The sequence below is a fragment of the Conger conger genome, chromosome 8 (genome assembly GCF_963514075.1).
Source record: "Conger conger chromosome 8, fConCon1.1, whole genome shotgun sequence".
In the NCBI taxonomy this organism is placed as follows: domain Eukaryota; kingdom Metazoa; phylum Chordata; class Actinopteri; order Anguilliformes; family Congridae; genus Conger; species Conger conger.
The window spans coordinates 63,567,649-63,594,467 of NC_083767.1; the positions used below are offsets into that span (position 1 = coordinate 63,567,649).

At 52.0% G+C, this 26,819-nt stretch overlaps 5 protein-coding genes across 6 annotated transcripts in view; 3 read left to right on the forward strand and 2 right to left on the reverse strand.

The window, feature by feature from the left end:
• Positions 1-1,014: 1,014 nt before the first annotated feature.
• Positions 1,015-2,601, forward strand: LOC133134565 (endonuclease domain-containing 1 protein-like). Its single transcript, XM_061250765.1, has 2 exons — positions 1,015-1,305; positions 1,951-2,601. Exons 1-2 carry the CDS (start codon positions 1,015-1,017, stop codon positions 2,599-2,601), a joined length of 942 nt encoding a protein of 313 aa, XP_061106749.1.
• A 784-nt stretch (positions 2,602-3,385) lies between these two features.
• LOC133135387 (zinc finger protein 696-like) lies at positions 3,386-8,675 on the reverse strand. 2 transcript variants are annotated; one of them, XM_061252350.1, is made up of 4 exons: positions 8,282-8,675; positions 6,861-7,009; positions 5,970-6,024; positions 3,386-5,044 (listed from the first exon to the last, which is right to left on the reverse strand). In XM_061252350.1, exons 1-4 carry the CDS (start codon positions 8,517-8,519, stop codon positions 4,053-4,055), a joined length of 1,434 nt encoding a protein of 477 aa, XP_061108334.1. In that variant the 5' UTR covers positions 8,520-8,675; the 3' UTR covers positions 3,386-4,052. The 2 variants fall into 2 exon arrangements, with proteins under 2 accessions (XP_061108334.1, XP_061108333.1); XM_061252349.1 differs by having other exon boundaries at positions 6,861-7,017; positions 8,281-8,675.
• Positions 8,676-8,917: 242 nt separating this feature from the next.
• LOC133134566 (zinc finger protein 696-like) lies at positions 8,918-15,759 on the reverse strand. The gene is made up of 6 exons (XM_061250767.1): positions 15,559-15,759; positions 14,584-14,902; positions 13,627-13,793; positions 13,229-13,343; positions 11,031-11,125; positions 8,918-10,937 (listed from the first exon to the last, which is right to left on the reverse strand). Exons 2-6 carry the CDS (start codon positions 14,876-14,878, stop codon positions 9,996-9,998), a joined length of 1,614 nt encoding a protein of 537 aa, XP_061106751.1. The 5' UTR covers positions 14,879-14,902; positions 15,559-15,759; the 3' UTR covers positions 8,918-9,995.
• Positions 15,760-20,226: 4,467 nt separating this feature from the next.
• mif (macrophage migration inhibitory factor) lies at positions 20,227-22,674 on the forward strand. The gene is made up of 3 exons (XM_061252331.1): positions 20,227-20,497; positions 21,468-21,640; positions 22,459-22,674. The coding sequence occupies exons 1-3, from the start codon at positions 20,390-20,392 to the stop codon at positions 22,523-22,525; spliced, it is 348 nt and encodes a 115-aa protein (XP_061108315.1). The 5' UTR covers positions 20,227-20,389; the 3' UTR covers positions 22,526-22,674.
• Positions 22,675-23,508: 834 nt separating this feature from the next.
• LOC133134567 (uncharacterized) overlaps positions 23,509-26,819 on the forward strand; it is a 32,411-nt gene continuing 29,100 nt past the window's right edge. Inside the window, exons 1-4 of the mRNA XM_061250768.1 lie at positions 23,509-23,768; positions 24,567-25,004; positions 25,701-25,861; positions 26,347-26,425. Of these exons, the coding sequence (XP_061106752.1) occupies positions 24,695-25,004; positions 25,701-25,861; positions 26,347-26,425 (550 nt within the window). The 5' untranslated portion in view covers positions 23,509-23,768; positions 24,567-24,694. The remainder of the gene's footprint in view (positions 23,769-24,566; positions 25,005-25,700; positions 25,862-26,346; positions 26,426-26,819) is intronic.

Sequence of the window (26,819 nt, forward strand, 5' to 3'; positions counted from 1 at the left end):
TTCAGAGTCTGCTGTTTCAGTCTGCTGTTTCAGAGTCTGCTGTTTCAGAGTCTGCTGTTTCAGTCTGCTGTTTCAGAGTCTGCTGTTTCAGTCTGCTGTTTCAGTCTGCTGTTTCAGTCTGCTGTTTCAGAGTCTGCTGTTTCAGTCTGCTGTTTCAGAGTCTGCTGTTTCAGAGTCTGCTGTTTCAGTCTGCTGTTTCAGTCTGCTGTTTCAGTCTGCTGTTTCAGAGTCTGCTGTTTCAGTCTGCTGTTTCAGAGTCTGCTGTTTCAGTCTGCTGTTTCAGTCTGCTGTTTCAGAGTCTGCTGTTTCAGAGTCTGCTGTTTCAGAGTCTGCTGTTTCAGAGTCTGCTGTTTGTGTGGTTCCCGGGGAGAGCTGCACCTGCAGCAGGTCACCAGCTCTGCTGAACGCCACTGCTCCATCAGGTCGCTGATCATTTGATATACAAATGAGCTGTTAACTATGTTTGACTGGTGTGTCAAAAAACCCTTTCCAAACTAACATTCGCAAGCAAATAAAAACAGCAAGTATATGAGTACTATGAGTGTGTGCTTTACGGTCAGGACATTGGCACTTCTTCTTTCATCCCTTTCCCGCTGAGATCAGGGGAGTTTTGGTCAGTTGAGGATTCGGAAGCTCATTTGGCGGACAGGCCACGGTGAATTTCAGAAGACTGCTTCCGAGCAGCCAGGCATTTTACACCGCTGACAAAATTACCAATCAGCAGAGAGACAGAGAGCGCTGAGTCACCAGGGGAAGTGGGGAAATTACGAGCGGCTAATATAAGTGGTTGCCGCTCTGCTATATAAGACCTGCCATCCAGGAGAAGGAGAGATAGATGGAGAGAGGGTAATAGAGAGAAAAAAAGATAGAGCAGGCAAGTAAGAGAAGAGTGATAGAGAAAGAAAGTGTGGTAAGAGAAAAAGACTGGTAGAGAGATAGATAGGGAGAGAGAAATCGAGTTTCTTGGGCAGTTGCATTATGTTGTGGAACAGGCAGTGGTCCCGTGGGGGGGGTATGGGCCTCAGCTGGGCCGGAGGGGCTCTGACGGTGTGCCTGTGGGTGAGTGTGGGGGGGGTGTGGGGGGAGGTGGGCGACTTCTCCACCTGTCCCAGCTTCTTCTGCGGGGGCCAGCCCCCGAGCGGGCTGGGGGGAGAGGGCCACGCCCAAATCTGCCAGCGCTACAAGAACCGGCATCACTTCGCCACCCTGTACCGGCGCCAGGACAGGACCGCACTCTACTCTGCCTACCTGGTTACCGTGGGGATGAGCAAGAGACCCCCCGCCAGGTGGAAGTACGAGCCTCAGGTAAGCTAGGGGGCGGGGCACTTCAGTCTGGGGGCCATACTGCAAGAAAGAAATAGAGCCCCGGAAAAGGTTCCAAGAAGGGCAACCAGATTGATTCCTGGTATAGAAGTTACAGGGAAAGCTCAAAGTCACTGTGTCACTGTAGCAGCAAAATGGCATGGTGGCACAGCCAAAAGTATATATCCAAGGAAGTTATACTTTTATAATGCCTTTGTTAGACCACAATATTCTGTTCAGTTCTGGGGACCACATTATAAGAAAGATATATAGTAGACATTATGGAAAATGTTAAAAGAAGGGAATTTTTTTAATTGGTTCCTAGTATGAAAGATACATTTTTTGTGGAAAGATTTAAGAAGCTCTCGAAGCTTAGTAAAAAGACGGGAGATATCATTGTTAATAACTTTCAGTGAATTTAAAAGCCTACAGGAGATTCTTTATGTGGAGTTTAGAACTAGGGGGCACAAATGGAAATTAGGAAGTATTTTTTCCCACGCAGACTGGTCACTGTGTAGAATACCTTACCAGGACACGTGAGGAAAGCGGGTCTGGTCGTTATGTGAAGGAGAGGTTCTAGTCGTTATGTGAAGGAGAGGTTCTGGTCGTTATGTGTTCTCATGTTCTGTCCTCTGGATCCGCCCACAGCTGGCGAACTCCAAGGCGAGCCCGGAAATGCAGCGGTTCCCCAAGAACGGCTCGGTGGACCAGAACGTGCTGGACAGCCAGGCCGTGCTGCAGGATTACGCCCAGTCCGGCTACACCAGGGGCCACCTGAGCCCCAGCCTGCACCACGCCACCCGCGAGGCTCAGAGGGCCACCTTCACCCTCACCAACGTGGTGCCCCAGCAGAAGGACTCGAACTCGGGCCCCTGGGCCGTCCTGGAGAGGGAGGTGTGGGCCCGCCTGGGGGCCCACTGCATGGGCCAGGCGTACGTGGTGACAGGGGCCCTGCCGTACCGGGCCCCCCGCCACATCGCCGGGCGCGTGGCCGTGCCGGAGTACTTATGGACGGCCTACTGCTGCCCCGCCTTCAACGCCAGCCTCCCGCCCCAGCTCCGCCCCTTCTTCCCCTCCTACGCCGCCATTGGCCGGAACGACCCGCTCAGCGACGAGAGCATGGTGCCGGTCGACCCGGCGGCCAGGAGGGCCGTGCGCGGCTACGACGTCCGGCGCATGCCCCTGGGCGCCGTGGAAACGCACCTGGCGGCGCGGCTGGGCGGGGGGGGGGCCGTCCACGTGTTCCCACACGGGTGCACGCCCCCCGCCCGCATGGGGGCGGGACACGGCCTGAAATAACCGCACGGATGCCTGGGGGGCGTTTCACAAAGCTGGCTAATACGTCGGACTTCTGCACCGAGTAACACCGGAGTCAGCTATTACTGGACCACACGTTCCATATCCGAGAGGGTTCCATCACTGTGATCTCTGCCGTCGCCTCGGTTACAACACACTGACAGTGGCAAAATGGCCGTCTGTGATACAGAAGAATGCCGCAGCAGCAGTGGACATATGAAATATTATTTGTCTGTTTTATTATTGCGTGAAATTTGCTTAAATAAAGGTACAAGTCCCTGTAGCATGTTCTTGTTTTGTCAGGTTAGACGGTAACTCTAAACCTACAGCAGCGTTTCTCAAACTATGGACCCAAAATAGCGAACCCTGACCCAAAAACATTGTTTCTCAAAATATGTGTCAGGAGCCAAAATGGCTAACTCTAACTCCAACATGGGAGTGCAGGAAGGGTTCCACTAAGGTATGCTAATGTGTGTAAAGACTTCACAGGAAGTGACATCACTCGCAATGAAAAAGACAGGAAGGGCAAGCCTTTTTAAAATATCATCAAGGTTCTGGACTCATTTTGTTCTGGACCGGTCCGCCTCCTTAGTCTGTTCAATGGGGTTTCACGCCCCTCCTGCCCATCACCAGCAACACTTTCTCATATTAACTCACATTCTGAATGTTGAAATTCTCATTTTCCTACATAACCGCACAGCTCACTGCGGTCCGTGAGAATCTGTCAGTATGTGCGCATTAATCGTCTCATTCACCAGCGGAGCGGTGACATCACGGAAACTTTCAATCATGGCGCTCAAAACTTTATTGACCAAAGAAAAAGCCAACAGGCGACACAATAAAAGCAGTGATGGTTATTTTCTTCAAATGAAAAAAAAAAAAAACCCACTTAAATCTGCGACATTTAAATCTCCATCAACTCCACCTCTGGACGCTCATAAATCACACACCAGCAGCATCAGGGCAGCATCAGTGAGCGTCTTAATAACCCTTTTAGTCTCGTCACAAGAGTCACCGTTTGCTCTCAAGTTGAAAATATCAGCTGGTTTACTTGAGTCAAGCAGTTTTACCTCATTGGCACTATGTTTGTCAAAAAACTATTCAGCAAAATATGAACAGAATTTGACGTCTCAGTACAAGACTAAAATACGTGTTGATATCTACAGACAGCAGGGGTGCCCCGTATCCAAACAGGGCCGCTGTTACCTGTTTGAGCCCAGCACTTCATTCTGCTGATCAAGGTCTGGGCTGAACACCATGACGTTCGGACTGTCGCTGGACTATAAACTGGCTTCTCTGAGAGAGAAACCTTAACCCCCTCCTTGCCACAAGGCTGGCATAGCACTGTCATACGCATGATCTGCTGTCACAAGATGGCATAACAGACGATGTCAGCTGATGTAAGACAGCAGATGTTGCGGTCACAAGATGTGCAGATAAAAAGAGTATTTCTGTCACTTGTGCGTGAGGACGTGCTTCTTCAGGTGTGCGGACTGGGTGAAGGTCTTTCCGCAGACGGGGCAGCCGTAGGGCTTCTCCCCGGTGTGGATGCGCTTGTGCCGTTTGAAGTTGCCCAGGTCCAGGAAGCTCTTGGCGCAGTAGGGGCAGTGGTGCCGCCTCTCCCCGCTGTGGCCCTGCTGGTGCAGCGTGAGGGCCCGCCGGTGTTTGAACTCCTTGCCGCAGACGGAGCAGCCGTAGGGTTTCTCCCCCGTGTGCATGCGCGTGTGGATGGTGAGGTCGGACTTGAAGACGAAGCTCTTGCCGCACAGCTTGCAGGCGTGCGGTCTCTCTCCGGAGTGCACCAGCTGGTGTTTGGTGAGGCTGAACTGGTAGACGAAGGTCTTCCCGCACTGGGTGCAGCGGTGCGGTCTCTCCGCCGCGTGGACCTGGCTGTGGCGGGTGAGCCCCCGCAGGCTGGGGAAGGTCTTCCCGCACTGGGTGCAGCGGTGCGGTCTCTCCCCGGTGTGGACGCTCCGGTGGGAGTCCAGGGCAGCAGCGGAGCTCAGGACACGCCCACACTCGCCGCACTGGAACGCCGCCGCGTCCGGCTGCCCCTGGCGACTGTTGCCGGGCAGCGGCTGGAGTGGCAGCCCGGGCCCACAGCCCCACCCATCCAGAAAGTGGTGGGAGAATGCAAGCCCCGCCCCTTCCTGTTCATGCCCTGCCCCTTCCTGCACGTGCCACGCCCATTCCTGCCCATGCTCCGCCCCTCCCCGCTCTGCCCCACCCCCTGACAGAGCTCCCGTCCCCTGCTGGTCCTCGCTGGCTCTGCCGCGCAGTCGGGCCTCCTGGTGGTCCCGGGGACAGGAGCGGGACGTGGGAAGGGGCGGGAGAGGGGCGTGACCCCGCCCCGTTGCCCCTCGGGCCCGCCCTTTTATGGGCAGGGGGTCCTGGACTGCCGCCGGCGCCGTGGCAACGGCCGCCAGAGAGGCAGAGAGCACAGCACCTGCGGACACAACATTAACTACGGTGATCACAACGTCGCTGAATTTCAGAGCTGTGTGTCAGTGCTGCTCAGAGCTGTGTGTCAGTGCTGCTCAGAGCTGTGTGTCAGTGCTGCTCAGAGCTGTGTGTCAGTGCTGCTCAGAGCTGTGTGTCAGTGCTGCTCAGAGCTGTGTGTCAGTGCTGCTCAGAGCTGCTCAGAGCTGTGTGTCAGTGCTGCTCAGAGCTGTGTGTCAGTGCTGCTCAGAGCTGTGTGTCAGTGCTGCTCAGAGCTGTGTGTCAGTGCTGCTCAGAGCTGTGTGTCAGTGCTGCTCAGAGCTGCTCAGAGCTGTGTGTCAGTGCTGCTCAGAGCTGTGTGTCAGTGCTGCTCAGAGCTGTGTGTCAGTGCTGCTCAGAGCTGTGTGTCAGTGTTGCTCAGAGCTGTGTGTCAGTGCTGCTCAGAGCTGTGTGTCAGTGCTGCTCAGAGCTGTGTGTGCTGTGTGTCAGTGCTGCTCAGAGCTGTGTGTCAGTGCTGCTCAGAGCTGCTCAGAGCTGTGTGTCAGTGCTGCTCAGAGCTGTGTGTCAGTGCTGCTCAGAGCTGTGTGTGCTGTGTGTCAGTGCTGCTCAGAGCTGTGTGTCAGTGCTGCTCAGAGCTGCTCAGAGCTGTGTGTCAGTGCTGCTCAGAGCTGTGTGTCAGTGCTGCTCAGAGCTGTGTGTCAGTGCTGCACAGAGCTGTGTGTCAGTGTGGAGCTGTATCTCAGTGTTGTATCTCAGTGCTGTATCTCAGTGCTGTATCTCAGTGCTGTATCTCAGTGATGTATCTCAGTGTTGTATCTCAGTGTTGTATCTCAGTGTTGTATCTCAGTGCTGTATCTCAGTGTTGTATCTCAGTGCTGTATCTCAGTGTTGTATCTCAGTGTTGTATCTCAGTGTTGGTTGGGTCTCTGCACCTCCTCGTCTCTGGATCGGAGGGGTCCCAGGTGAGCACTCCTCAATGTCAGAGTCCTGAAACACAGGAAAGAACCTTTTTGTAAAAAATAAATAAATAAATAATAAAAAAATAAAAAAAATTACATTATTACATTATTGGCATTTGGCAGATGCTCTTATCCAGAGCGACGTACAACAAAGTGCATACCCATAACCAGTGATAAGTTCGCTGAAAGACCCTAGAGGGAAGTACAATTTCAACTGCTACCTGTACAACAAAGATAAGGGGGGCCTTTTTTTTTTTTTTGAGAACAAAGAAACAAACAAACAGAGCAAAAGTGAGCAAAGTTAACTATCCAAACACTGCTTACCTAGCCAACTAAAAATACCGATACACAAAGCAAGTCACAGAGACAACAATTAAGGTTCACAGGGAGGTAGGGAGGGATGGGGAGAGGTGCTGCTTGAAGAGGTGTGTCTTCAGCTTGCGCTTGAAGGTGGGGAGATTCTTCAGTTCTGACCTCAACGGGGAGTTCGTTCCACCACCGTGGAGCCAGAACAGACAGTAGTCGTGAGCGTGATGTGGAGGTTCGGAGAGGGGGAGGTGCCAAGCGGCCTGTGGAGGCTGAACGAAGAGGTCTGGCAGGGGTGTAGGGTCTGATGATTTTTTGTCGGTAAGCTGGGGAAGACCCTTTAACTGTTTGGAAGGCTAGCACCAATGTTTTGAATTTGATGCGAGCCATGACAGGCAGCCAGTGGAGGGAAGTAAGCAGGGGGGTGACGTGTGAGATAATCTAACGACTATCATTAGCAGACGGTGCCGGAGGCAACCCTCTATGTCAAACAAGCCTAGAACCAGCCCAGCTCCCTCCCGACCCTGCTGGGCTGCCTGGCCCCGTCGCTGGACTCACCTCCTGTTTGATCAGAACGAACTGCACCTCGGGGCTTTCTTCCTTCAGCGCGGCGGCGGGGTTTATCTCCTCCTCTTCCTCCTCTTCATCGCCGTCCGCCTGACCGGGGGGATCAGGAAACCGCGGGGGGTCTCCGCCACGCTCCTCGGCTGTCACGCCAGCCCAAATCAGACGCGTTGTTTACAGGACGTACGCAGACAGTCATAATAACCAATTATGCAATAATACAGACGAAGGAGTAACCTGCCTTGCGATATTTTCGCTGCCGTACTGCGTTCAATAGATCAGCACAGCAATATCGCAATCTCACCGTGAGTCACGACTCCGAGTGCATTATTGCAATATACAACAGTTTTAAGACAACAACAACTTCAGCTTAAAAAAACTTAAAGAAAAGTAAACCACCCAAATCACACAATTATGCGAGATACCCGAAGATGCGTTAATAAACCAGCGCTTCAGATGTCTGAAAAAACCGCTCAGGTTTTGACACAGCTGGTTGACCAGTTAGATCAGCTCTATGCTCAACATGGCTTCACCAGCTCAAGATCGTTTTGAAACCAGGATTTTACACCAGGGTCATCGTCGATAGTTCAACTGAACTACCAACATTAAGCTGGATAACTGCAAGAATCAATCAGAGTAACGGAAACTAGTCTCACAAACCAGACGCCCGAGACAGACATGCATTCTTGCGTTGAGTGAGACTTCTGCAACTTCTACTAGCCTTTAAAACTCAAGATATTGAGGACAGCGTAAAGTTTTGTGAACTGGGGTTGCTTTTCAATCACCCAGCCGCGGCTTGCATAGCTGCCAGATGTCATGTAGCCTAACTAGTGATACTAGTGGACTATGTACATAACAAATATTTGTGTTATAAAATTATACTATGGTTTTTAATAAAACATCTTAATTTGCGGCTGGTCTTCCTCTGCCTAACGGTGTAGTTAACTTATAGCTCAGACAGACAGATCTTAATACGATATAAATACGAATGTATGGCCTCCACTTTTTTTTCCGGAATTGTCATGGACAACATGAACTCAAGCATGCTTTCCACCAACAATACGTGACCCCATTTCAATTTGTCGTGGAATGCTAAACATGACAAAAAACTGTCATTAGGCTACTCATCTAGCTTGGGATTTGGCTAAAGGATTTTAGCCAGAAAAAAGGGTATATTATGTATTATTATGCCCTCCAGGACTGGAGTATATTATGGTATATTATGAAATTGCATAAAGAATGGGAAAATTCAATGCATCTAAAATACAGTATACAAAACATTAAATCAAAACATGAAGCTAGCTTGTGAGGTACGCAACATTAACGTCAGTGCCAGCTATATACGTGCTATTCGCACCATGGTGTAGAATCATAAACGCACAATAGGCTAACGTTATATTTTAATCTTCACTTACTTTGTTGACATCTTTCGTTCGGCTTGATTTTTTCTATTGAACTCATCATGTATTTCAACCTAATTTCAGAATACATGAGCCGCTCCTTGAGGGATACGTTTTCTTCCTTGACTTGGGCCATTTCGATCCTGAGTTCGCGGACGCCCGTTTCGTAAAGTTTGGTGGTCTCACGCACCGCATCTTTAACCAGAATCTCCATGACGGCGGCGAACTGATTTCGAAAGTCATTTTCATGCATGTTTTGTGCATCCGTGACACTCGGGCACAGATAGACTTGACTAGCCTTTCCCTTTCAGCACTCTCCTACACTAAATAAATCGACTGAAACTATTCACGGTTTGTTTAGGAACGACGACCCTGTCTCTCTGTATGGCTATCTCCACAGAACTGTACTTCCGCCGCCGTCATCGTGGCGATTACCGTAAAACTTGTAATACAGTGAAATATACATTTGTGTCAGTAAATCCGTAGGCAGTTTCTCTGGTACAGTGTCAAGAACAAAGACTGCTTGAGCACGTTTAATTTCTGCAGCTAGTCACTGCAAAAATCTTACTACTGAAAATCTATATAAAAATAAAGGCATACCACATTTTGGACGTGTCCACACATGGGGAAAAAAAACATACAGAGGCAACATTTTCAAGCAAATATAACATTTTACATTTATTAATATTACATAATGATGTACATTGAATAAACGGTACAAAAGACAAAATGGTTATCAGCAAATATTTTAATGAAACAAGTGAATATGAAATCGAAACTAAAAAATCCATAAATAAAGCACAATCCTTTTCTTTTTTTTTTTTACTTTTATGGGCAAAACACCCAACTTTGTCCGCCATCTGTCCACACAAATACAGCCGCTGTGTGCGTGCGAAGGCTTACGGTGGAGGTGGAGGTGCCTGCACGTTCACAACAGCCACCATTCTAACAAAGATACCTTTTAATAATACTCCCCCAAATACAAAACAAAACAGACAGACATCTGGTGGGCAACGCTTTCATTTACAGCCTGTTAATTACATAGTACTTACTGGGTAAATACCAGGTACTTTATTAGGTAACTATTGTATTTTAATTTCAGTGGTATGTACTATAAAACGGGCTGTAAAACGTACGTACATAGTGCTTAATGTATGGTACTTAATGACTTTGTTTCATAGTACTCACCACTGAAATAACAGTAGCTGTGTATCTGCGCAGTGAGCAGTCCATAGCGGACGCGCTGTAGGACGGGGGCGTTGGGGTCAGATGCTGTAGGACGGGGGCGTTGGGGTCAGATGCTGTAGGACGGGGGCGTTGGGGTCAGATGCTGTAGGATGGGGGCGGTGGGGTCAGATGCTGTAGGATGGGGGCGTTGGGGTCAGATGCTGTAGGATGGGGGCGTTGGGGTCAGATGCTGTAGGATGGGGGCGTTGGGGTCAGATGCTGTAGGATGGGGGCGTTGGGGTCAGATGCTGTAGGACGAGGGCGTTGGGGTCAGATGCTGTAGGACGGGGGCGTTGGGGTCAGATGCTGTAGGATGGGGGCGTTGGGGTCAGATGCTGTAGGATGGGGGCGTTGGGGTCAGATGCTGTAGGATGGGGGCGTTGGGGTCAGATGCTGTAGGATGGGGGCGTTGGGGTCAGATGCTGTAGGATGGGGGCGTTGGGGTCAGATGCTGTAGGATGGGGGCGTTGGGGTCAGATGCTGTAGGACGGGGGCGTTGGGGTCAGATGCTGTAGATGCAGGGGTGGTTCTTCAGCAGTTCTGGCTCGCTGAAAGCCATGCCACACTGCAGGCACTGGTGCGCTGGTCTCTCCCCGCCGTGGATCGGCTGGTGGTCTCTCTCCCCGCTGTGGATCAGCTGGTGTCTCTTCAGATACTCCACGCGGCTGAAGCGCTTGCCGCAGTGTGCGCATGCGTACGGTCTCTCCCCCGTGTGGATGCGCTGGTGTCTCTCCAGGTTGCCCAGCCGGCTGAAGCTGCGGCCGCACTGGGGGCAGCGGTGCGGTCTCTCCCCTGTGTGCACCAGCTGGTGTCTCTCCAGCGAGCGGGAGTGGGTGAAGCGCTTGCCGCAGAGCGGGCAGCGGTGCGGTCTCTCTGCCAGTCTCTCCCCGGCGCACTCGTGGCTCTTCAGGCCCCAGGGCTGGGCGAAGGAGCGGCCGCAGGCCGTGCAGCGGTGCGGTCTCTCCGGGCCGGTCTCTCCGCCGTGCAGACGCAGCATGTGGGCCTGGAGGTGGGCCGGCTGGAGGAAGGTCTTCCCACAGACGCCACAGCTCTGGTCCTGGTCCTCCAGCTCGCCCAGCCCCATGGCAGGGCCTGGGAAGGGGGCCAGCCCCACGCCCGCCTCCCCGCGCCCCTCTCTCCCCGGCCTGGCCCAGCCGAACCCCAGCAGCCCGTCTGCGGCCCGCTCGGCCGTCTGCGCAGACGCGCAGGCAGACGCAGACGCAGACTCGGGGTCGGGGAGGTCTGAGGCCGCGTCTCGCTCCGAGCTGCACATGCCGTCCAGCCCGATGTACCTCTCCACCAAGCCGCCCACAACATGGCCGACATCGCCGCCGCCCACCGCCTTCGGCTCCGCCTTCAGCTCCGCCTCCAGCCCGTTTAGCCCCGCCCCCGCGCACAGCCGCTGCTCCCCAAACCCCTCCCCCTCGGCCTCAGCCCCACCCCCCTCCCCAGGGTGCAGAGCCGCCCCCCAGTCCCCCACCCCCACCCCCACCCCCACCCCCACCCCCACCCCCACCCCCGCCCCCTCCTCCTCCTCCTCCTCCTCCTCCTGCTGCTGCTGCTGCTGCTGCCCCGGATCCTCTGGAGCCCTCTGCCCTCCGCTGGGGAGCCCCGGCCCGGCCTCCACCGCTCCTGCAGGGGGACCAGTCTGTGAGGCCCGGTCTACAGCACACACCCACATGGTCTACAGCACACACCCACATGGTCTACAGCACACACCCACAGGGTCTACAGCACACACCCACAGGGTCTACAGCACACACCCACAGGGTCTACAGCACACACCCACATGGTCTACAGCACACACCCACAGGGTCTACAGCACACACCCACAGGGTCAACAGCACACACCCACATGGTCTACAGCACACACCCACATGAGACAGGGTCTACAGCACACACCCACAGGGTCTACAGCACACACCCACAGGGTCTACAGCACACACCCACATGGGACAGGGTCTACAGCACACACCCACAGGGTCTACAGCACACACCCACATGGTCTACAGCACACACCCACATGGTCTACAGCACACACCCACATGAGACAGGGTCTACAGCACACACCCACAGGGTCTACAGCACACACCCACAGGGTCTACAGCACACACCCACATGGTCAACAGCACACACCCACATGGTCTACAGCACACCCACATGAGACAGGGTCTACAGCACACACCCACAGGGTCTACAGCACACACCCACATGAGACAGGGTCTACAGCACACACCCACATGGTCTACAGCACACACCCACAGGGTCAACAGCACACACCCACATGGTCAACAGCACACACCCACATGAGACAGGGTCTACAGCACACACCCACAGGGTCTACAGCACACACCCACATGGTCTACAGCACACACCCACAGGGTCTACAGCACATACCCACAGGGTCTACAGCACACCCACATGGGACAGGGTCTACAGCACACACCCACATGGGACGGGATGGTTTTTTTAAATACCTAGCAGTGTGTACTGTCCAATCATCCAATTATCTTAACCAAACACAAAGCAGCACAGCAGATTGAAAAGAAATGGCTGAATTTTGGACAGCGGAGCAAGAAGAGTCTCAGAGGACAGATTCATAGGTAATGTTATGTAGCTAAAAAAACACAGAATCAATAAATATATATAAATATACACAATAAATATAGACAATGCAACGTTAATGTTAATGTTAGCTAGCAAAATGAAATACACATATAAAGGTCAAGCAGACGGAGTCATTGTTATGGAAACGTTTGTTCATGTGTTGGACTGCCTAGTTTTTCCTCTGACTTTCTGAGCTCTCTCCCGTCTCATTTGAAGTTGGCTGTTTGATGTAGACTGGGCTTAACATCACCTACATCTGTTTCTCAATTTTAGACTTCTGCTCTTAATTATTTAACTAGCCCAATCATTTACATGATGTGTCATATTTAAACCTGCAGACACACCGGCCCTCCAGGACTGGAGTTAAACCTGCACACACACCCTCCAGGACTGGAGTTAAACCTGCAGGCACTGCGGCCCTCCAGGACTGGAGTTACACCTGCAGATACACCCTCCAGGACTGGAGTTAAACCTGCAGACACTGCGGCCCTCCAGGACTGGAGTTAAACCTGCAGACACTGCGGCCCTCCAGGACTGGAGTTAATCCTGCAGCACAGCGCCCCCTCCAGGACTGGAGCTGCCCGTTCCTGCTCTAAATCATCTGAACCTAATGTACCAGACTTAGCCATAGTAGCTACAAGCGCTGAACCGGGAGGGGTCTTAGCGGGGTAAATTAGGATTTGTTTTTCCATGCTTTCCTGGATGATATGGACAGGCGTTTGTTTATGACAGGGGTGCCCACGTGCACACTTGTCCCTGGCTATGGTTGTTTTCTGGATAAAACTGTCTGTCCAACGACTGTAATGTGATGCCCAATCATGTGCCAACTGATTTCACTAATTAGTGCCCTCCTCTCTGGTTGAAGCTGTGTTAATTAGTTAATTAGCTGGTGCAGTGATTGGTTGGAGTGAAAATCTGCATATACTATTGGCCCTCCTATGATTGGACACCACTGTCATAAACTAACATCATGTAAAAGAATAAAAATAAAAATAAAAATTTCCCCCAAAATACTCTCCCTCCTCGCTTGTAGCTGCTATTAACAGGTGATATGCGTTGAGTGGAGGTTACTGACCCACTCACTCATTAGAAATGAGACCAAACCAGAGTGTTGCTCTGCGACAGTACCTTCCACATGGACCCTGGGTCCCGGGCCCAGGTTCTGGTCAGCTGGGTCCATCTGGAGGGCTTCCTGTATGAGGCGCAGTGACTCGGGCCGGTACCCGCCCTCCGGTTCTGTGGACTGAGGCACACAGGACGGCTACGCTATAAAGCCCACATAACACCGTCATGACACCATCGGAGATCAGTGAAAACAGCGCCATTTACAACCAGTGAAAACAGCGCCATTTACAACCAGTGAAAACAGCGCCATTTATAACCAACACCATCAGGCCTGCGTACTGCTTATTTTCCGTTATAAGTATCGCTGTATTCATGCACATTCAGCACAGTTGCTCTCCATGTTTAAACAGAGAACAGGGGGGAGGCTCCAGCAGCGCTGAGTGTGCTCCTCAGCTCCTCACCTCCTCTTTGATGTCTGTGGCCTCCTCCCTCAGCTCCTCCTCTACCCCACCGTGGAGCTGCACCAGGAACACCTCCCGTGGCCCCTGCCCCGCCCCCCCGGGGCCCGCTGCTCCCCACGGGCTGCCGGCCCAGTCCTTCCCAAACCCGCCATCCCGCTGCTTCACTCCTGCAGGAGGAGGAGGAGGAGTCAGAGTCCTGCAGGATACACCAGCAACCTCACACTCCAGTCCTGGAGGGCCGCAGTGTCTGCAGGTTTAACTCCAGTCCTGGAGGGCCACAGTGTCTGCGGGTTTAACTCCAGTCCTGGAGGGCCGCAGAGTCTGCAGGTTTAACTCCAGTCCTGGAGGGCCGCAGTGTCTGCAGGTTTAACTCCAGTCCTGGAGGGCCGCAGTGTCTGCAGGTTTAACTCCAGTCCTGGAGGGGGCGCTGTGTCTGCGGGTTTAACTCCAGTCCTGGAGGGCCGCAGTGTCTGCGGGTTTAACTCCAGTCCTGGAGGGCCGCAGTGTCTGCAGGTTTAACTCCAGTCCTGGAGGGGCCGCAGTGTCTGCGGGTTTAACTCCAGTCCTGGAGGGCCGCAGTGTCTGCAGGTTTAACTCCAGTCCTGGAGGGCCGCAGTGTCTGCGGGTTTAACTCCAGTCCTGGAGGGCCGCAGTATCAGCAGAGTGGCCTACACATCACAACACCCACAGCATGCAGTAACACAGCCAGTGTTATATTTGAGATGATGTGGCACGGTCTCAGCTTATTCTCAATTTCATTTTTTCACACTTATAATCTTTAAGAGTCGTGGGAATGCTTGAGGTACATCACTGACGTTACCTCAGTCCACACGAGAGCTTAGCATTGCGAAGTGCCACTTCCGTAACTGCGCCAGGTGCCAACAGTGACACTACATCAGGCGTATTCATCACGTAGTACCGCAACACCCCCACTTGACGCAAACGGACTGAACTCACTGGGGACTTCTGCCCGTCGCTTTTTTCGCCCGCTGTCGTCCGCGACCAGAAGGCCTGACGTGCGGCGGCTGGCAGCCCAGCCCATCCCGTACTTCCGCTCGTTCCTCAGCTTGTTCTCCGTCAGTCTGAGTCTCAGTTTCAGCGCCTCGTTCTCTTTTCGGTTCAGTGATATTTCCACAAGGTAATCGTTCACCGTGTCCTGGAAGAGCTTCGATATCTCACACACCGACGCTCTGATCAGACTGTCCATCACAGACGTCAGATGTGATTGGAAGGTCTTCACGGAGTCGGCCATCCCCGCGCAGTAAGGCTGCTAACTCTGTGACCGGAGACACATACAGTTAGTTCGGGTGCCGACAAAATCGCTAACTAACTCGTCAGTTGTATCCAACTACTCCTCTTGACAGCTGGGCATAGAGCTTATTCTGTCCAACTCACAAACCATGTTCCGCTGCTCAACGCTAGATAGTCATTTGTATAGTCTATTAATATCTAGGTGCCTGATAGTCAGCTAGATCAGATATTGATAGCTAACGTTCGTGAGATGCGCCAGCTTTAGTTTAAATCAGGGCTGTTCAGCTGAAGGTTTTTTTGGGGTTTGTTTTGTTTTATCCCAGCAGCAAGACCTCGACGGGGTCTTCGCCGAAATAGGTGTCGTATTGTCGGGCTAAAAACAAAAACTTGCACTCACACCGGCCCTTTTCCGATAAGAGTGGACACCCCTGGTTTAAACCACACAACCCACCATCCAAGTTTAAGTAACGTTAGCTAACCGCTAACTTTCCACACACAGTGTGTTAACTAGATAGTAAATACTGTAACCAAATCAGTATTCAATTTGTAATAACAGATTCGGTAAAGAAAACTTATGTAAGCGAGAAAAAAAGGAGAGACGTGAACCATGGTGTGAGGCAGAAGCGATCACATATCTTCAACAGGACATAGAATCGTGGTCAAGAGACAGTGGCCAATTACCGTTGTGAATGTTCGGTAAACACGATGCAAAAAAATAGGAAATTGAGGGAGTATCTCCGTTAACGGCAACAATGTTTTTCAGCAGTATGGCTGCGCGAATCGCTAAATAATACAAAAACAACTTTTCTATCCTCCCTTTTTACCACAGCTTTCATCCTCCTCCATAACATAATGTTCCGGATGTTGAACAAAGAGCGTGCGCTATGGTTACCGTAATGGCAGGAGGAAAAGAGCATAATTCAAGCTCCTGACGTTGGTCTGGATCCTAACGTCATTGTAATGCGACGAAAAACGTTCTGGGAAGGCCCTAGATTATGCCCTCCTTAACATTTGAGACAAAGCCATATTTGTCCTTGCTTTGGCACTGAATTTCACAATTTGTGATTTGTAAAAACGATGGCCAGGTACCATGTATGCCACAGGTACTGGCTCATTTGTCTTTACTGAGGATGTAAATCTGGCTCATTTGTCTTTACTGAGGATGTAAATCTGGCCCATTTTTGTCCTTACTGAGGATGTAAATGCTGATAGCTGCAGCAGAATTAATTTTGAAGTGTACAGAAGCATCTTATCTGCTCAAGTTCAAGCAAATGCCTCAAAACGAATTGGATTTTGCTTCATTCCTGCAGCAGGGAAATTATCCCAAACATACTGCTAAAGCAACAAAGGAGTTTTTTTAAGCCAAAAATTGTAAAAAATAAAAAATAAAAAAATTTAAAAAAATTCATGCACTTGACTTGAATCCAATTGAGCATACTGTATATTTCATATGGGAAAACTTTAGGCAACTTGTCCCAAGACTGTCACCAGAGAAGATTTTGGTTTTGGAATTTGGTGTTAGGCCATTTCAGGGCAGCAGCACCCCCAATGTTCAGTACTTGCATCTGATCTGATCTGATCTGATCCTGGCCCTGTCCCCCTGGGGCCCCATGGCCCTGTCCCCCTGGGGCCTCATGGCCCTGTCCCCCTGGGGCCTCATGGCCCTGTCCCCCTGGGGCCTCATGGCCCTGTCCCCCTGGGGCCCCATGGCCCTGTCCCCCTGGGGCCCCATGGCCCTGTCCCCCTGGGGCCCCATGGCCCTGTCCCCCTGGGGCCCCATGGTCCTGTCCCCCTGGGGCCCCATGGCCCTGTCCCCCTGGGGCCCCATGGCCCTGTCCCCCTGGGGCCTCATGGCCCTGTCCCCCTGGGGCCTCATGGCCCTGTCCCCCTGGGGCCTCATGGCCCTGTCCCCCTGGGGCCCCATGGCCCTGTCCCCCTGGGGCCTCATGGCCCTGTCCCCCTGGGGCCTCATGGTCCTGTCCCCCTGGGGCCCCATGGCCCTGTCCCCCTGGGGCCTCATGGCCCTGTCCCCCTGGGGCCCCATGGCCCTGTCCCCCTGGGGCCTCATGGTCCTGTCCCCCTGGGGCCCCATGGCCCTGTCCCCCTGGGGCCTCATGGCCCTGTCCCCCTGGGGCCTCATGGCTCTGTCCCCCTGGGGCCTCATGGCCCTGTCCCCCTGGGGCCTCATGGTCCTGTCCCCCTGGGGCCTCATGGCCCTGTCCCCCTGGGGCCTCATGGCCCTGTCCCCCTGGGGCCCCATGGCCCTGTCCCCCTGGGGCCTCATGGCCCTGTCCCCCTGGGGCCTCATGGCCCTGTCCCCCTGGGGCCTCATGGCCCTGTCCCCCTGGGGCCTCATGGTCCTCTCCCCCTGGGGCCCCATGGCCCTGTCCCCCTGGGGCCTCATGGCCCTGTCCCCCTGGGGCCTCATGGCCCTGTCCCCCTGGGGCCCCATGGCCCTGTCCCCCTGGGGCCTCATGGCCCTGTCCCCCTGGGGCCCCATGGTCCTCTCCCCCTGGGGCCCCATGGCCCTGTCCCCCTGGGGCCCCATGGCCCTGTCCCCCTGGGGCCTCATGGCCCTGTCCCCCTGGGACCCCATGGCCCTGTCCCCCTGGGGCCTCATGGCCCTGTCCCCCTGGGGCCCCATGGCCCTGTCCCCCTGGGGCCTCATGGTCCTGTCCCCCTGGGGCCTCATGGCTCTGTCCCCCTGGGGCCTCATGGTCCTGTCCCCCTGGGACCCCATGGCCCTGTCCCCCTGGGGCCCCATGGCCCTGTCCCCCTGGGGCCTCATGGCCCTGTCCCCCTGGGGCCTCATGGTCCTCTCCCCCTGGGGCCCCATGGCCCTGTCCCCCTGGGGCCTCATGGCCCTGTCCCCCTGGGGCCTCATGGCCCTGTCCCCCTGGGGCCCCATGGCCCTGTCCCCCTGGGGCCTCATGGCCCTGTCCCCCTGGGGCCCCATGGTCCTCTCCCCCTGGGGCCCCATGGCCCTGTCCCCCTGGGGCCCCATGGCCCTGTCCCCCTGGGGCCTCATGGCCCTGTCCCCCTGGGACCCCATGGCCCTGTCCCCCTGGGGCCTCATGGCCCTGTCCCCCTGGGGCCCCATGGCCCTGTCCCCCTGGGGCCTCATGGTCCTGTCCCCCTGGGGCCTCATGGCTCTGTCCCCCTGGGGCCTCATGGTCCTGTCCCCCTGGGACCCCATGGCCCTGTCCCCCTGGGGCCCCATGGCCCTGTCCCCCTGGGGCCTCATGGCCCTGTCCCCCTGGGGCCCCATGGCCCTGTCCCCCTGGGGCCCCATGGTCCTGTCCCCCTGGGGCCTCATGGCCCTGTCCCCCTGGGGCCCCATGGCCCTGTCCCCCTGGGGCCTCATGGTCCTGTCCCCCTGGGACCCCATGGCCCTGTCCCCCTGGGGCCCCATGGTCCTGTCCCCCTGGGGCCTCATGGCCCTGTCCCCCTGGGGCCCCATGGCCCTGTCCCCCTGGGGCCTCATGGTCCTGTCCCCCTGGGGCCTCATGGCCCTGTCCCCCTGGGGCCTCATGGCCCTGTCCCCCTGGGGCCCCATGGCCCTGTCCCCCTGGGGCCCCATGGCCCTGTCCCCCTGGGGCCTCATGGCCCTGTCCCCCTGGGACCCCATGGCCCTGTCCCCCTGGGGCCTCATGGCCCTGTCCCCCTGGGGCCTCATGGTCCTGTCCCCCTGGGACCCCATGGCCCTGTCCCCCTGGGGCCTCATGGCCCTGTCCCCCTGGGGCCTCATGGTCCTGTCCCCCTGGGGCCTCATGGCCCTGTCCCCCTGGGGCCTCATGGTCCTGTCCCCCTGGGGCCTCGTGGCCCTGTCCCCCTGGGGCCTCGTGGCCCTGTCCCCCTGGGGCCTCATGGCCCTGTCCCCCTGGGGCCTCATGGCCCTGTCCCCCTGGGGCCTCATGGCTCTGTCCCCCTGGGGCCTCGTCTAGTGGGGCAGTGGCCTATTGCAGTATAATGTTTGGGGACCTGGGGTAAAATCTCTCAGGTTGTACATTTAATGCCCAGATGGGTACCTGTCATTGTACAAGGACCAACTTGCTACATATCCAGCTATTTGGAACAGCAAGGCCAAATCCTTTGTTTTTGCAATACACTGAATACATTTAGGGTTGAGATAAAAAGATGAACACGAGACAAGAGTTCAGAATTTGAGCTTTTATTTCTTGGTATTTAACACCTAGATGTCTTAAACTACTTGGAACATAACACCTTCACTATCAGACCACCCAATGTTTAGGTGAGCAAAAGTATTGGAACAGAGAGTATTTAAGTAAATGAAAGCAAATAACACTTAATATTTGGCAGCATATCCCTTCCTTTCAATAACTGCATCAAGCCTGCGACCCATTGACATGCTTTTCCAGGCTCTTACTCTAGCATTTACAGCAGTGTTTACTGCGGCCTCTTTCAGCTTTTGTTGTTTGTTTCAGGTCTAAAACCTTCCACTTGAAGTCTTTTGTTGTGTTGGCAGTGTGTTTTGGGTCATTGTCTTGCTGCATTGAAGTTCCGCCCAATTAGTCTGATGCATTTCTCCATAAGTTGGCTTGTGTGTTTTGGATCATGAGCAGATACCTTCTTTCTCCACACTTTGGCCTTTCCATAACTATCCCCAGTGATCGCCCCTCTTTTCTAAACTTCAAAATGGCTTGCTTTTCTCCCAAAGACAGCTCTCTGGTATATCTTTTCTCACACAACTGTAGTCTTCACAGACCAAGAGTAGACATTCAGAACTACATTACATTACATTACATTATTGGCATTTGGCAGACGCTCTTATCCAGAGCGACATACAGTTGATTAGACTAAGCAGGAGACAACCCTCCCCTGGAGCAATGCAGGGTTAAGGGCCTTGCTCAAGGGCCCAAGGGCTGTGCGGATCTTATTTCGGCTACACCGGGAATCGAACCACCGACCTTGCGGGTCCCAGTCATGTACTTTAACCAATCAATCTAGCAGGACACATCTGGGCAACAAAAAACACCTGTCTCTCACATGTTCCAATACTTTTGCTCACTTAAAATTAGGTGGTCTTATACAAAAGGCGATATGTTCTAAGTTGCTTAACAAATCTAGATTTAAAAAAACATCAGGAAAAAAAAGCTGAAATTCGGATCTGTCATCTCATCTTCATCTTCTGACTTCAAACTCCATTGTCTACAGTGTATAGCAAAAACAAAGGAATTGACCTTGCTGTTCCAATACTTTTGGAGGGGACTGCATTAATTATAGCATAGCTTCACAGCTGTTTGGCAGGGAGGGGGTGATATAGGTATAATTCTTGTCCTGTGACGCGCCGAACGGGGCTAGAAGGAACTCCGCAGTGCATTGTGGTATTGCAGTCAGAAATCAGTGACGTCAAGTGCAAGCGGACAATTTTCCGGAAGTCTGGGTTCATTCATCGGTCGGCCTCACTTTGGGCATCCTGTGACTGTCTGCTTCAGTCTGTGGACGTTTGGGTTTCGCTCATTTGCTCTTTCGTATCTCGACTGCAGGAAGAATGCCGATGTTCGTAGTGAACACGAATGTGAGCAAAGCCTCGGTCCCCGAAGCCCTTCTGACAGAAGCCACACAGGAGCTGGCTAAAGCCATGGGCAAACCCGCGAAGGTAAGACGGCTAGGCATTCTAACGACAGATGAGTGGCGAATGCGCCCTGCTGCTATTCCGTTAATGCGCCACTGACCGCATTGAACCGCCATCACGCACGCAATCCCGCTCACGCTATTATAGTCGGTTAACTTAACATTTGCTAAATATTCTGACCCTATGTTTTTTTTTTTTTTTTTTTAAACGTCGATACTGTGAAGGAAGCTAACCACTGACTGCCGGTTTAATTTAGCAGGTCAATTTATATAACCTCGAGATTAGATAAGTTTTAATAATGGACCCACCCTCTCAATCAAAGTCGCAATTTCCTGTTAAGCAAATCAGATAGTAACTACTGTACATTTTACAACGACGTGAGCCTGCACACGTGATTTATTTTACATGTAACGCTTATCAGCAAACAATTGAAGCCCATTTAGTTTATTTCGTTGCAGGTAAGTGCGGATGACAAATTGCGCAATTTGTGATTTCCAGGCCATTTTTTGAATCCACGCACATAAAGGCTTTGGACAGTCGAACTTTGTACTGGATGATTGCATCACGTTTCGGTGACTAACTTTTTAATGTGGGCTGATCGCGTGTGAGTGAGTGACTGAGAGAGAGATACTGTCTCACGAAATTATAGAAACGTTAAACACGACGTTTTAAAACATTTTTTTTAAATAACACTGAATATTGTTTCAAATGTGCAACACGGAACACGTGGAAGAGAGGTAAATGTATAATAGACGCAATGCACCATGTTTTTGAGAAGCCCATACTCCTGTTATGACCTGTTATTGATAAAATGCTGGGCTGGCTGTGTGTATGTGTGTTGGGCGGTGTGTGTGTTGGGCTGGCTGTGTGTTGGGCTGTGTGTGTGTGTGTGTGTGTGTGTGTGTGTGTGTGTGTGTGTGTGTGTGTGTGTGTGTGTGTGTGTGTGTGTGTTGGGCTGTGTGTGTGTGTGTTGGGCTGGCTGTGTGTTGGGCAGTACATTGCAGTGCACATCAACCCAGACCAGATGATGATGTTTGGGGGAAAGCTGGACCCGTGCGCACTCTGTACCCTGCACAGCATCGGTAAGATCGGAGGCGAGGCGAACAAAGAGTACTCCAAGCTGCTGTGCGGCCTGCTCAACAAACACCTGGGCATATCGCCCGACAGGTGAGCACACACTCACACCTGGGCATATCAACCCGATAGGTGAGCACACACTCACACCTGGGCATATCGCCCGACGGGTGAGCACACACTCACACCTGGGCATATCGCCCGACGGGTGAGCACACACTCACACCTGGGCATATCAACCCGATAGGTGAGCACACACTCACACCTGGGCATATCAACCCGATAGGTGAGCACACACTCACACCTGGGCATATCAACCCGATAGGTGAGCACACACTCACACCTGGGCATATCAACCCGACAGGTGAGCACACACTCAGACCGACTGGAGATGGAACGTCTTTGAATAATTCCACTATCCACAATAATTTCAGGCAATTCAAGTGACCACAAGGAATTGTCACCCAATTCAACCCCACTGTCATTATGAAACTATTGCTTTATCCTAGCCTCTGTGTAAGATTAGGTGCCACTTTCTAAATATGTACACCATCCCCCTTTTAGCATTTTTCATTTCATAATTTAAGTAAAAAGGTGAGCACACACTCACCCCTGAGCGTATTGCCTGACAGGTGAGCTGTAATTGGTGGAAATATCATCCGCTGTCAGTCATTAGCTAATCAATTCACAGGAAAAGGATGTGATTGGTCAGTGTGTAGCGTGTCACCCATAGAACACTGAAGCCTCTTGCTGTTTGCTACAGTGCTTTTCATGAGGCTCCACCCACCACATCATCTTCTATTTCCATTGGCTCAGGAGCCAGGTGTGATGTTGGGTGTGGTGTGGGCGTTTGGCCCGTTTGGACAGGCACACAGCGCTGTAACGGGTGGTTTTGTTGTGCTGCTTTTCAGGATGTATGTCAGCTTCTTTGACATGGAAGCGCAGAACGTGGCCTGGAATAACACCACCTTCGGCTGAGCTAACACCCCCCCAGGCCCCAGCGCTGACCGGAGAACAGCAAGGCTTAAGAGTCGATCTGTCCAGTTTTTGGGCATCGGGAAGTATGTGCACTCTGTCCTCTTTCTTCTACACTGACGTACCCCAATAAAGCACACCCCTCGACCACATCCTGGCTCCTGGTTCTATTTGTGTGTTTGCCTCATTCACTCGCACAGACCTTATGAATGGTTAAACAGTTTTTCTCTACAGTGTCCGTTAAAGAAGTGAACATTGTGTGGAATCCAGGTGTCATCCCCAGACCATTAGCACCCTAGGTGGCTGTGCCTAGAGCTGGGCCTACCTGCAGGGAACGGATGGGGCGCCACTATCAGGGTCATTCATGTTCTGGGGGAAATGGGAGTTGTCCTTTTTTCCAAGGCAAATGGGATTTGAGTTGCTGAATAATCACGTAATGTCACACTTCTGATTTATTTATTTATTTTTTAAAGCTAGATTTACTTTTTAACAGTCACCAATGTAATATCTTAAATGTAATCTGTTTGTAAACAGAAGAAAATACAGTATTTCTCATGTCAATGAGAATTTGACCTTGGTGGGCTAATTAATGTACCCATTACAGTACATGAAGTGCAGCTCAAATTACAGCATAAAATAGCTACAATGTGTAGCATGCATTTGGATAACTAGAACTCATTCAAAATGGGCAATATCACAAAAAATGCTATGTTGTTATTTTGGCATAAACATTTGGCCACCTCTAATTCCCCAAATATGTTATGATCACTGCACTCCCAAAGAGCTTACAATATTTCCATTTTCATTTAAATAATAAACTTCTGAATGCAATTCACTTATGCTTATCTGCTTCTATAAGTACACATATTACGTACTCAAATATTAAGTGTTTATAGACACGTTTATACCGTTTAAACGGAATCCACTAAACTCTGGATTATAAGTGCAGTTCTCCTCCCAACGCTCTCGTTTTGTGAATCTTGAACCTATTAGGCCCCCGTAGCGTTTCGGTCATCATTCGTTGGATGGTGGATTTACTGCTGAAATATATTTCATGACACGTCGTAGCTAATGGGTTAGCCGTTTTTAATTGATAGCTACGGCAGGTGAACGTCACATATCTACAGATCTGTGGAACATCTCTGTGATATCTGCGGAAAGTTTTTGTTTTTGTATGGCGCTTGCGTTACTTGTCCGATGCAAGGCACGCTAGCAACGTCTGCTACTGCTGGCTCTGTGTAATAAGGTATTTCTGACAGTTCTGATAGGCTAAAGCCATTCATACAGTGACATTAAATATGGCGTGCATTATCTGTTATAACGGCATACTGGCACATTTGTCTACGCTATGAAGCGGACTAATGTTAAACGGTTTCCTGCAGATTTGAAGGAGAAGGAACACTGGTTTGAAAAGAGCCGCTGGATGATGCTTTGCTATGCTACCCTACCCCTCAGCCCATTTTATGCATACAAGTTACTTCCGACAACGGGTGATGCGTGAATCTTCTGTGGCTGCTAACATCGGTTAGCATGTTCGCTGCTTGCTATTACTAGCTTGCCCGCAGTGTTGGTACCGTACGATATAGACAGCTGTGTAACCGCTAGCGCGTATGCTGGCTTGAATGCTCTTTACTTCTGAATATCCATAACATAGTTAGGGTTCATTCTTACATTTGATTCTGTACACTATTTCATGGTATATGATAGCAACTTTTGTTTTCATTTAGTAAAGTGAGGGCAGTTATTGGAAAAGAGAAAGAACGGAGATAGAACGATAATTTCACTATCCACAATAATTTCAGGCAATTCAAGTGACCACAAGAAATGGTCACCCAATTCAACCCCACTGTCATTATGAAACTATTGCTTTATCCTAGCCTCTGTGTAAGATTAGGTGCCACTTTCTAAATATATACACCATCCCCCTTTTAGCATTTTTCATTTCATAATTTAAGTCAAAAATAGGGAGTGAGCTTTTTTTTTTTTAAAAAAAAGAATGTTCTTAAACTTCACTTGATACGTTTGATTTGTTGTGCTTTCTTAGGTGCCAACACAAGTTTGGCTGGGCACTTGTGTGACATCATACACCAGGGAAGGCTGCCCTCATTGGTTTCCCGTGTGAGTGAGTGTCCCAGGCCGGAGAGGACCCTTTAGGCCGGAGCTGCTGGCACCATGTCAGAGGCCCTACTCAGCTTCCAGGCCCAGCTCTCCGGCATCATGGAGACGGTGCTGAAGACGGCCGTGTTCGAGATCACCTGGCTGGTGGAGAGCAGCTTCCAGGGGGAGGTGGCCCGGAGCCAGCGGGAGGCGGAGGCCCTGCGGCGGAGGCTGCAGGAGGCTGAGCAGCGCTGGAGGGTCGCCGCGGGCAACGGCAAGGTCGCCGCGGGCAACGGCAAGGTCGCCGCGGGCAACGCCAAGGTCGCCTGCGAGAACTGCGGCCAAGTCTCCGCCGAGGGGGCGGAGCGGATAGACAGGCGGGCCGGTGAGTCAGACAGACAGACAGACAGATACACAGACACACACACACACACACACACACACAGACACACACAGACACACACAGACAGACACACAGACAGGCACACACACACACACAGACACACAGACAGGCACACACACACACACAGACACACACACAGATACACAGACACACACAGACACATACAGACAGACACAGACAGACACACAGACACACACAGACAGACACACAGACAGGCACACACACACACACAGACACACACACACAGACAGACACACAGACAGACACACAGACAGACACACAGACACACACAGAGACACACAGACACACACAGACCGACAGATAGACACACAGACAGACAGGCAGACACACATACAGAAAAGTGTACATAACACATAGCCCACAAAACCCACAAGAACCCTCTATAAGCAGACAACACGGCACAAATGGCAATACAGAGAAGGGGGCAAGTAATATCAAGTCTGTGGTGGGGCGGGGGGTAGGCTCACGGGGAGGTACTGTTAACCACTTACGAGTCTAAGGCTGCGCTCAAAACCGCACACTAGCATACTACTCATACTGAATTTAAAAGAAGATCAGTATGTAGCATGCAGTGTATGGTATGCCGTTTGTATGTGGCATGCAGTGTATGGTATGCCGTTTGGAACGCGGCCTAAGAGTTTCTGACCTGGTCCGTAGGGGAACCACTCTCAAGCCAAAAGCGCGTTGGAGAGCTGACTCTCCGGTTGTCAGGTGTGAAGGACCGCTGGGGCGTAAAGGAGGAACAGGAATCCCTGAGCAGCTGCATGATGGCCACATCCAGCCGGGACACGCCCACGGCCTCCCGGCCACCCGAGACGGTACAGCTTATCATTTATGATGAGAGTTATTTCCCATGGATTCTGATCACATCAACAACAGGTGGTAGAACAGGAAGATATGGTGAAATATTAAGGTTAACCCCGTTGTCGGGTGTAGAATCTTGGCCGTCTGTGGCTGCCAGCTCCAGGGGGGCACCATTGTTTAAAAATGACTGAAATGCAAAAGAAATAAGACTTATTCCTATCATTCTGTGTGATTAATAGAAATTATTCATAGACATAATCCATTCTCAGATTAATTGACAAGGCCAAAGTCCTTATCTTTGTTGTACAGGTAGCAGTTGAAATTGTACTTCCCTCTAGGGTCTTTCGGCGAACTTGTCCCTGGTTATGGGTCTGCACTTTGCACTTTGTTTGTACGCTGCTCTGGATAAGAGTGTGCCAAATTCCTGTAATGTACTGTTACTTTGTAATTGTAGCGTAGAGTATGCCAGATGGTAGGAGGTTGTTTGTCTGTTTTTCAGCCCAGCTCTTTGGAAAAGGACAGCTCTGGCCCTGGGCACGAGGAGGAGGGCAGCCGTCGCATTCAGGAATGTCTGAAGGGTGAGAACTTGAGAAAAATAAAATAAAACACCTTTTGTTTTACAAAAATAAAATCTAAATCTTAGATTCATCAAAATAGCCACCATTCGCTGTAATAACTGCTTAGCATTTTCATGGGTTTCTCTACAAGGACAGTCGTCTGGTTCTGAGAGTTTACACACAGCCCTGCTGTAGAAGTGCACACAGCCCTGCTGTAGAACACAGCCCTGCTGTAGAAGAGCACACAGCCCTGCTGTAGAACACAGCCCTGCTGTAGAAGAGCACACAGCCCTGCTGTAGAAGTGCACACAGCCCTGCTGTAGAAGAGCACACAACCCTGCTGTAGAACACAGCCCTGCTGTAGAACACAGCCCTGCTGTAGAAGAGCACACAGCCCTGCTGTAGAAGTGCACAC

Coding starts and splice junctions, on each gene's coding strand:
- LOC133134565 (XM_061250765.1), top strand. CDS start 1,015: ATGGGCCTCAGCTGGGCCGGAGGGGCTCTGACGGTGTGCCTGTGGGTG. Junction 1,306..1,950: donor GGTGGAAGTACGAGCCTCAG/GTAAGCTAGGGG, acceptor ATCCGCCCACAG/CTGGCGAACTCCAAGGCGAG.
- LOC133135387 (XM_061252349.1), bottom strand. CDS start 8,519: ATGCATGAAAATGACTTTCGAAATCAGTTCGCCGCCGTCATGGAGATT. Junction 6,025..6,860: donor TCGTTCTGATCAAACAGGAG/GTGAGTCCAGCG, acceptor CCTGTGTTTCAG/GACTCTGACATTGAGGAGTG. Junction 5,045..5,969: donor TCCGATCCAGAGACGAGGAG/GTGCAGAGACCC, acceptor TTGTGTCCGCAG/GTGCTGTGCTCTCTGCCTCT.
- LOC133134566 (XM_061250767.1), bottom strand. CDS start 14,878: ATGGCCGACTCCGTGAAGACCTTCCAATCACATCTGACGTCTGTGATG. Junction 13,344..13,626: donor CCACAGACATCAAAGAGGAG/GTGAGGAGCTGA, acceptor TGTGTGCCTCAG/TCCACAGAACCGGAGGGCGG. Junction 10,938..11,030: donor AGCAGCAGGAGGAGGAGGAG/GAGGAGGAGGAG, acceptor CACCCTGGGGAG/GGGGGTGGGGCTGAGGCCGA.
- mif (XM_061252331.1), top strand. CDS start 20,390: ATGCCGATGTTCGTAGTGAACACGAATGTGAGCAAAGCCTCGGTCCCC. Junction 20,498..21,467: donor CCATGGGCAAACCCGCGAAG/GTAAGACGGCTA, acceptor TGTGTTGGGCAG/TACATTGCAGTGCACATCAA. Junction 21,641..22,458: donor CTGGGCATATCGCCCGACAG/GTGAGCACACAC, acceptor GCTGCTTTTCAG/GATGTATGTCAGCTTCTTTG.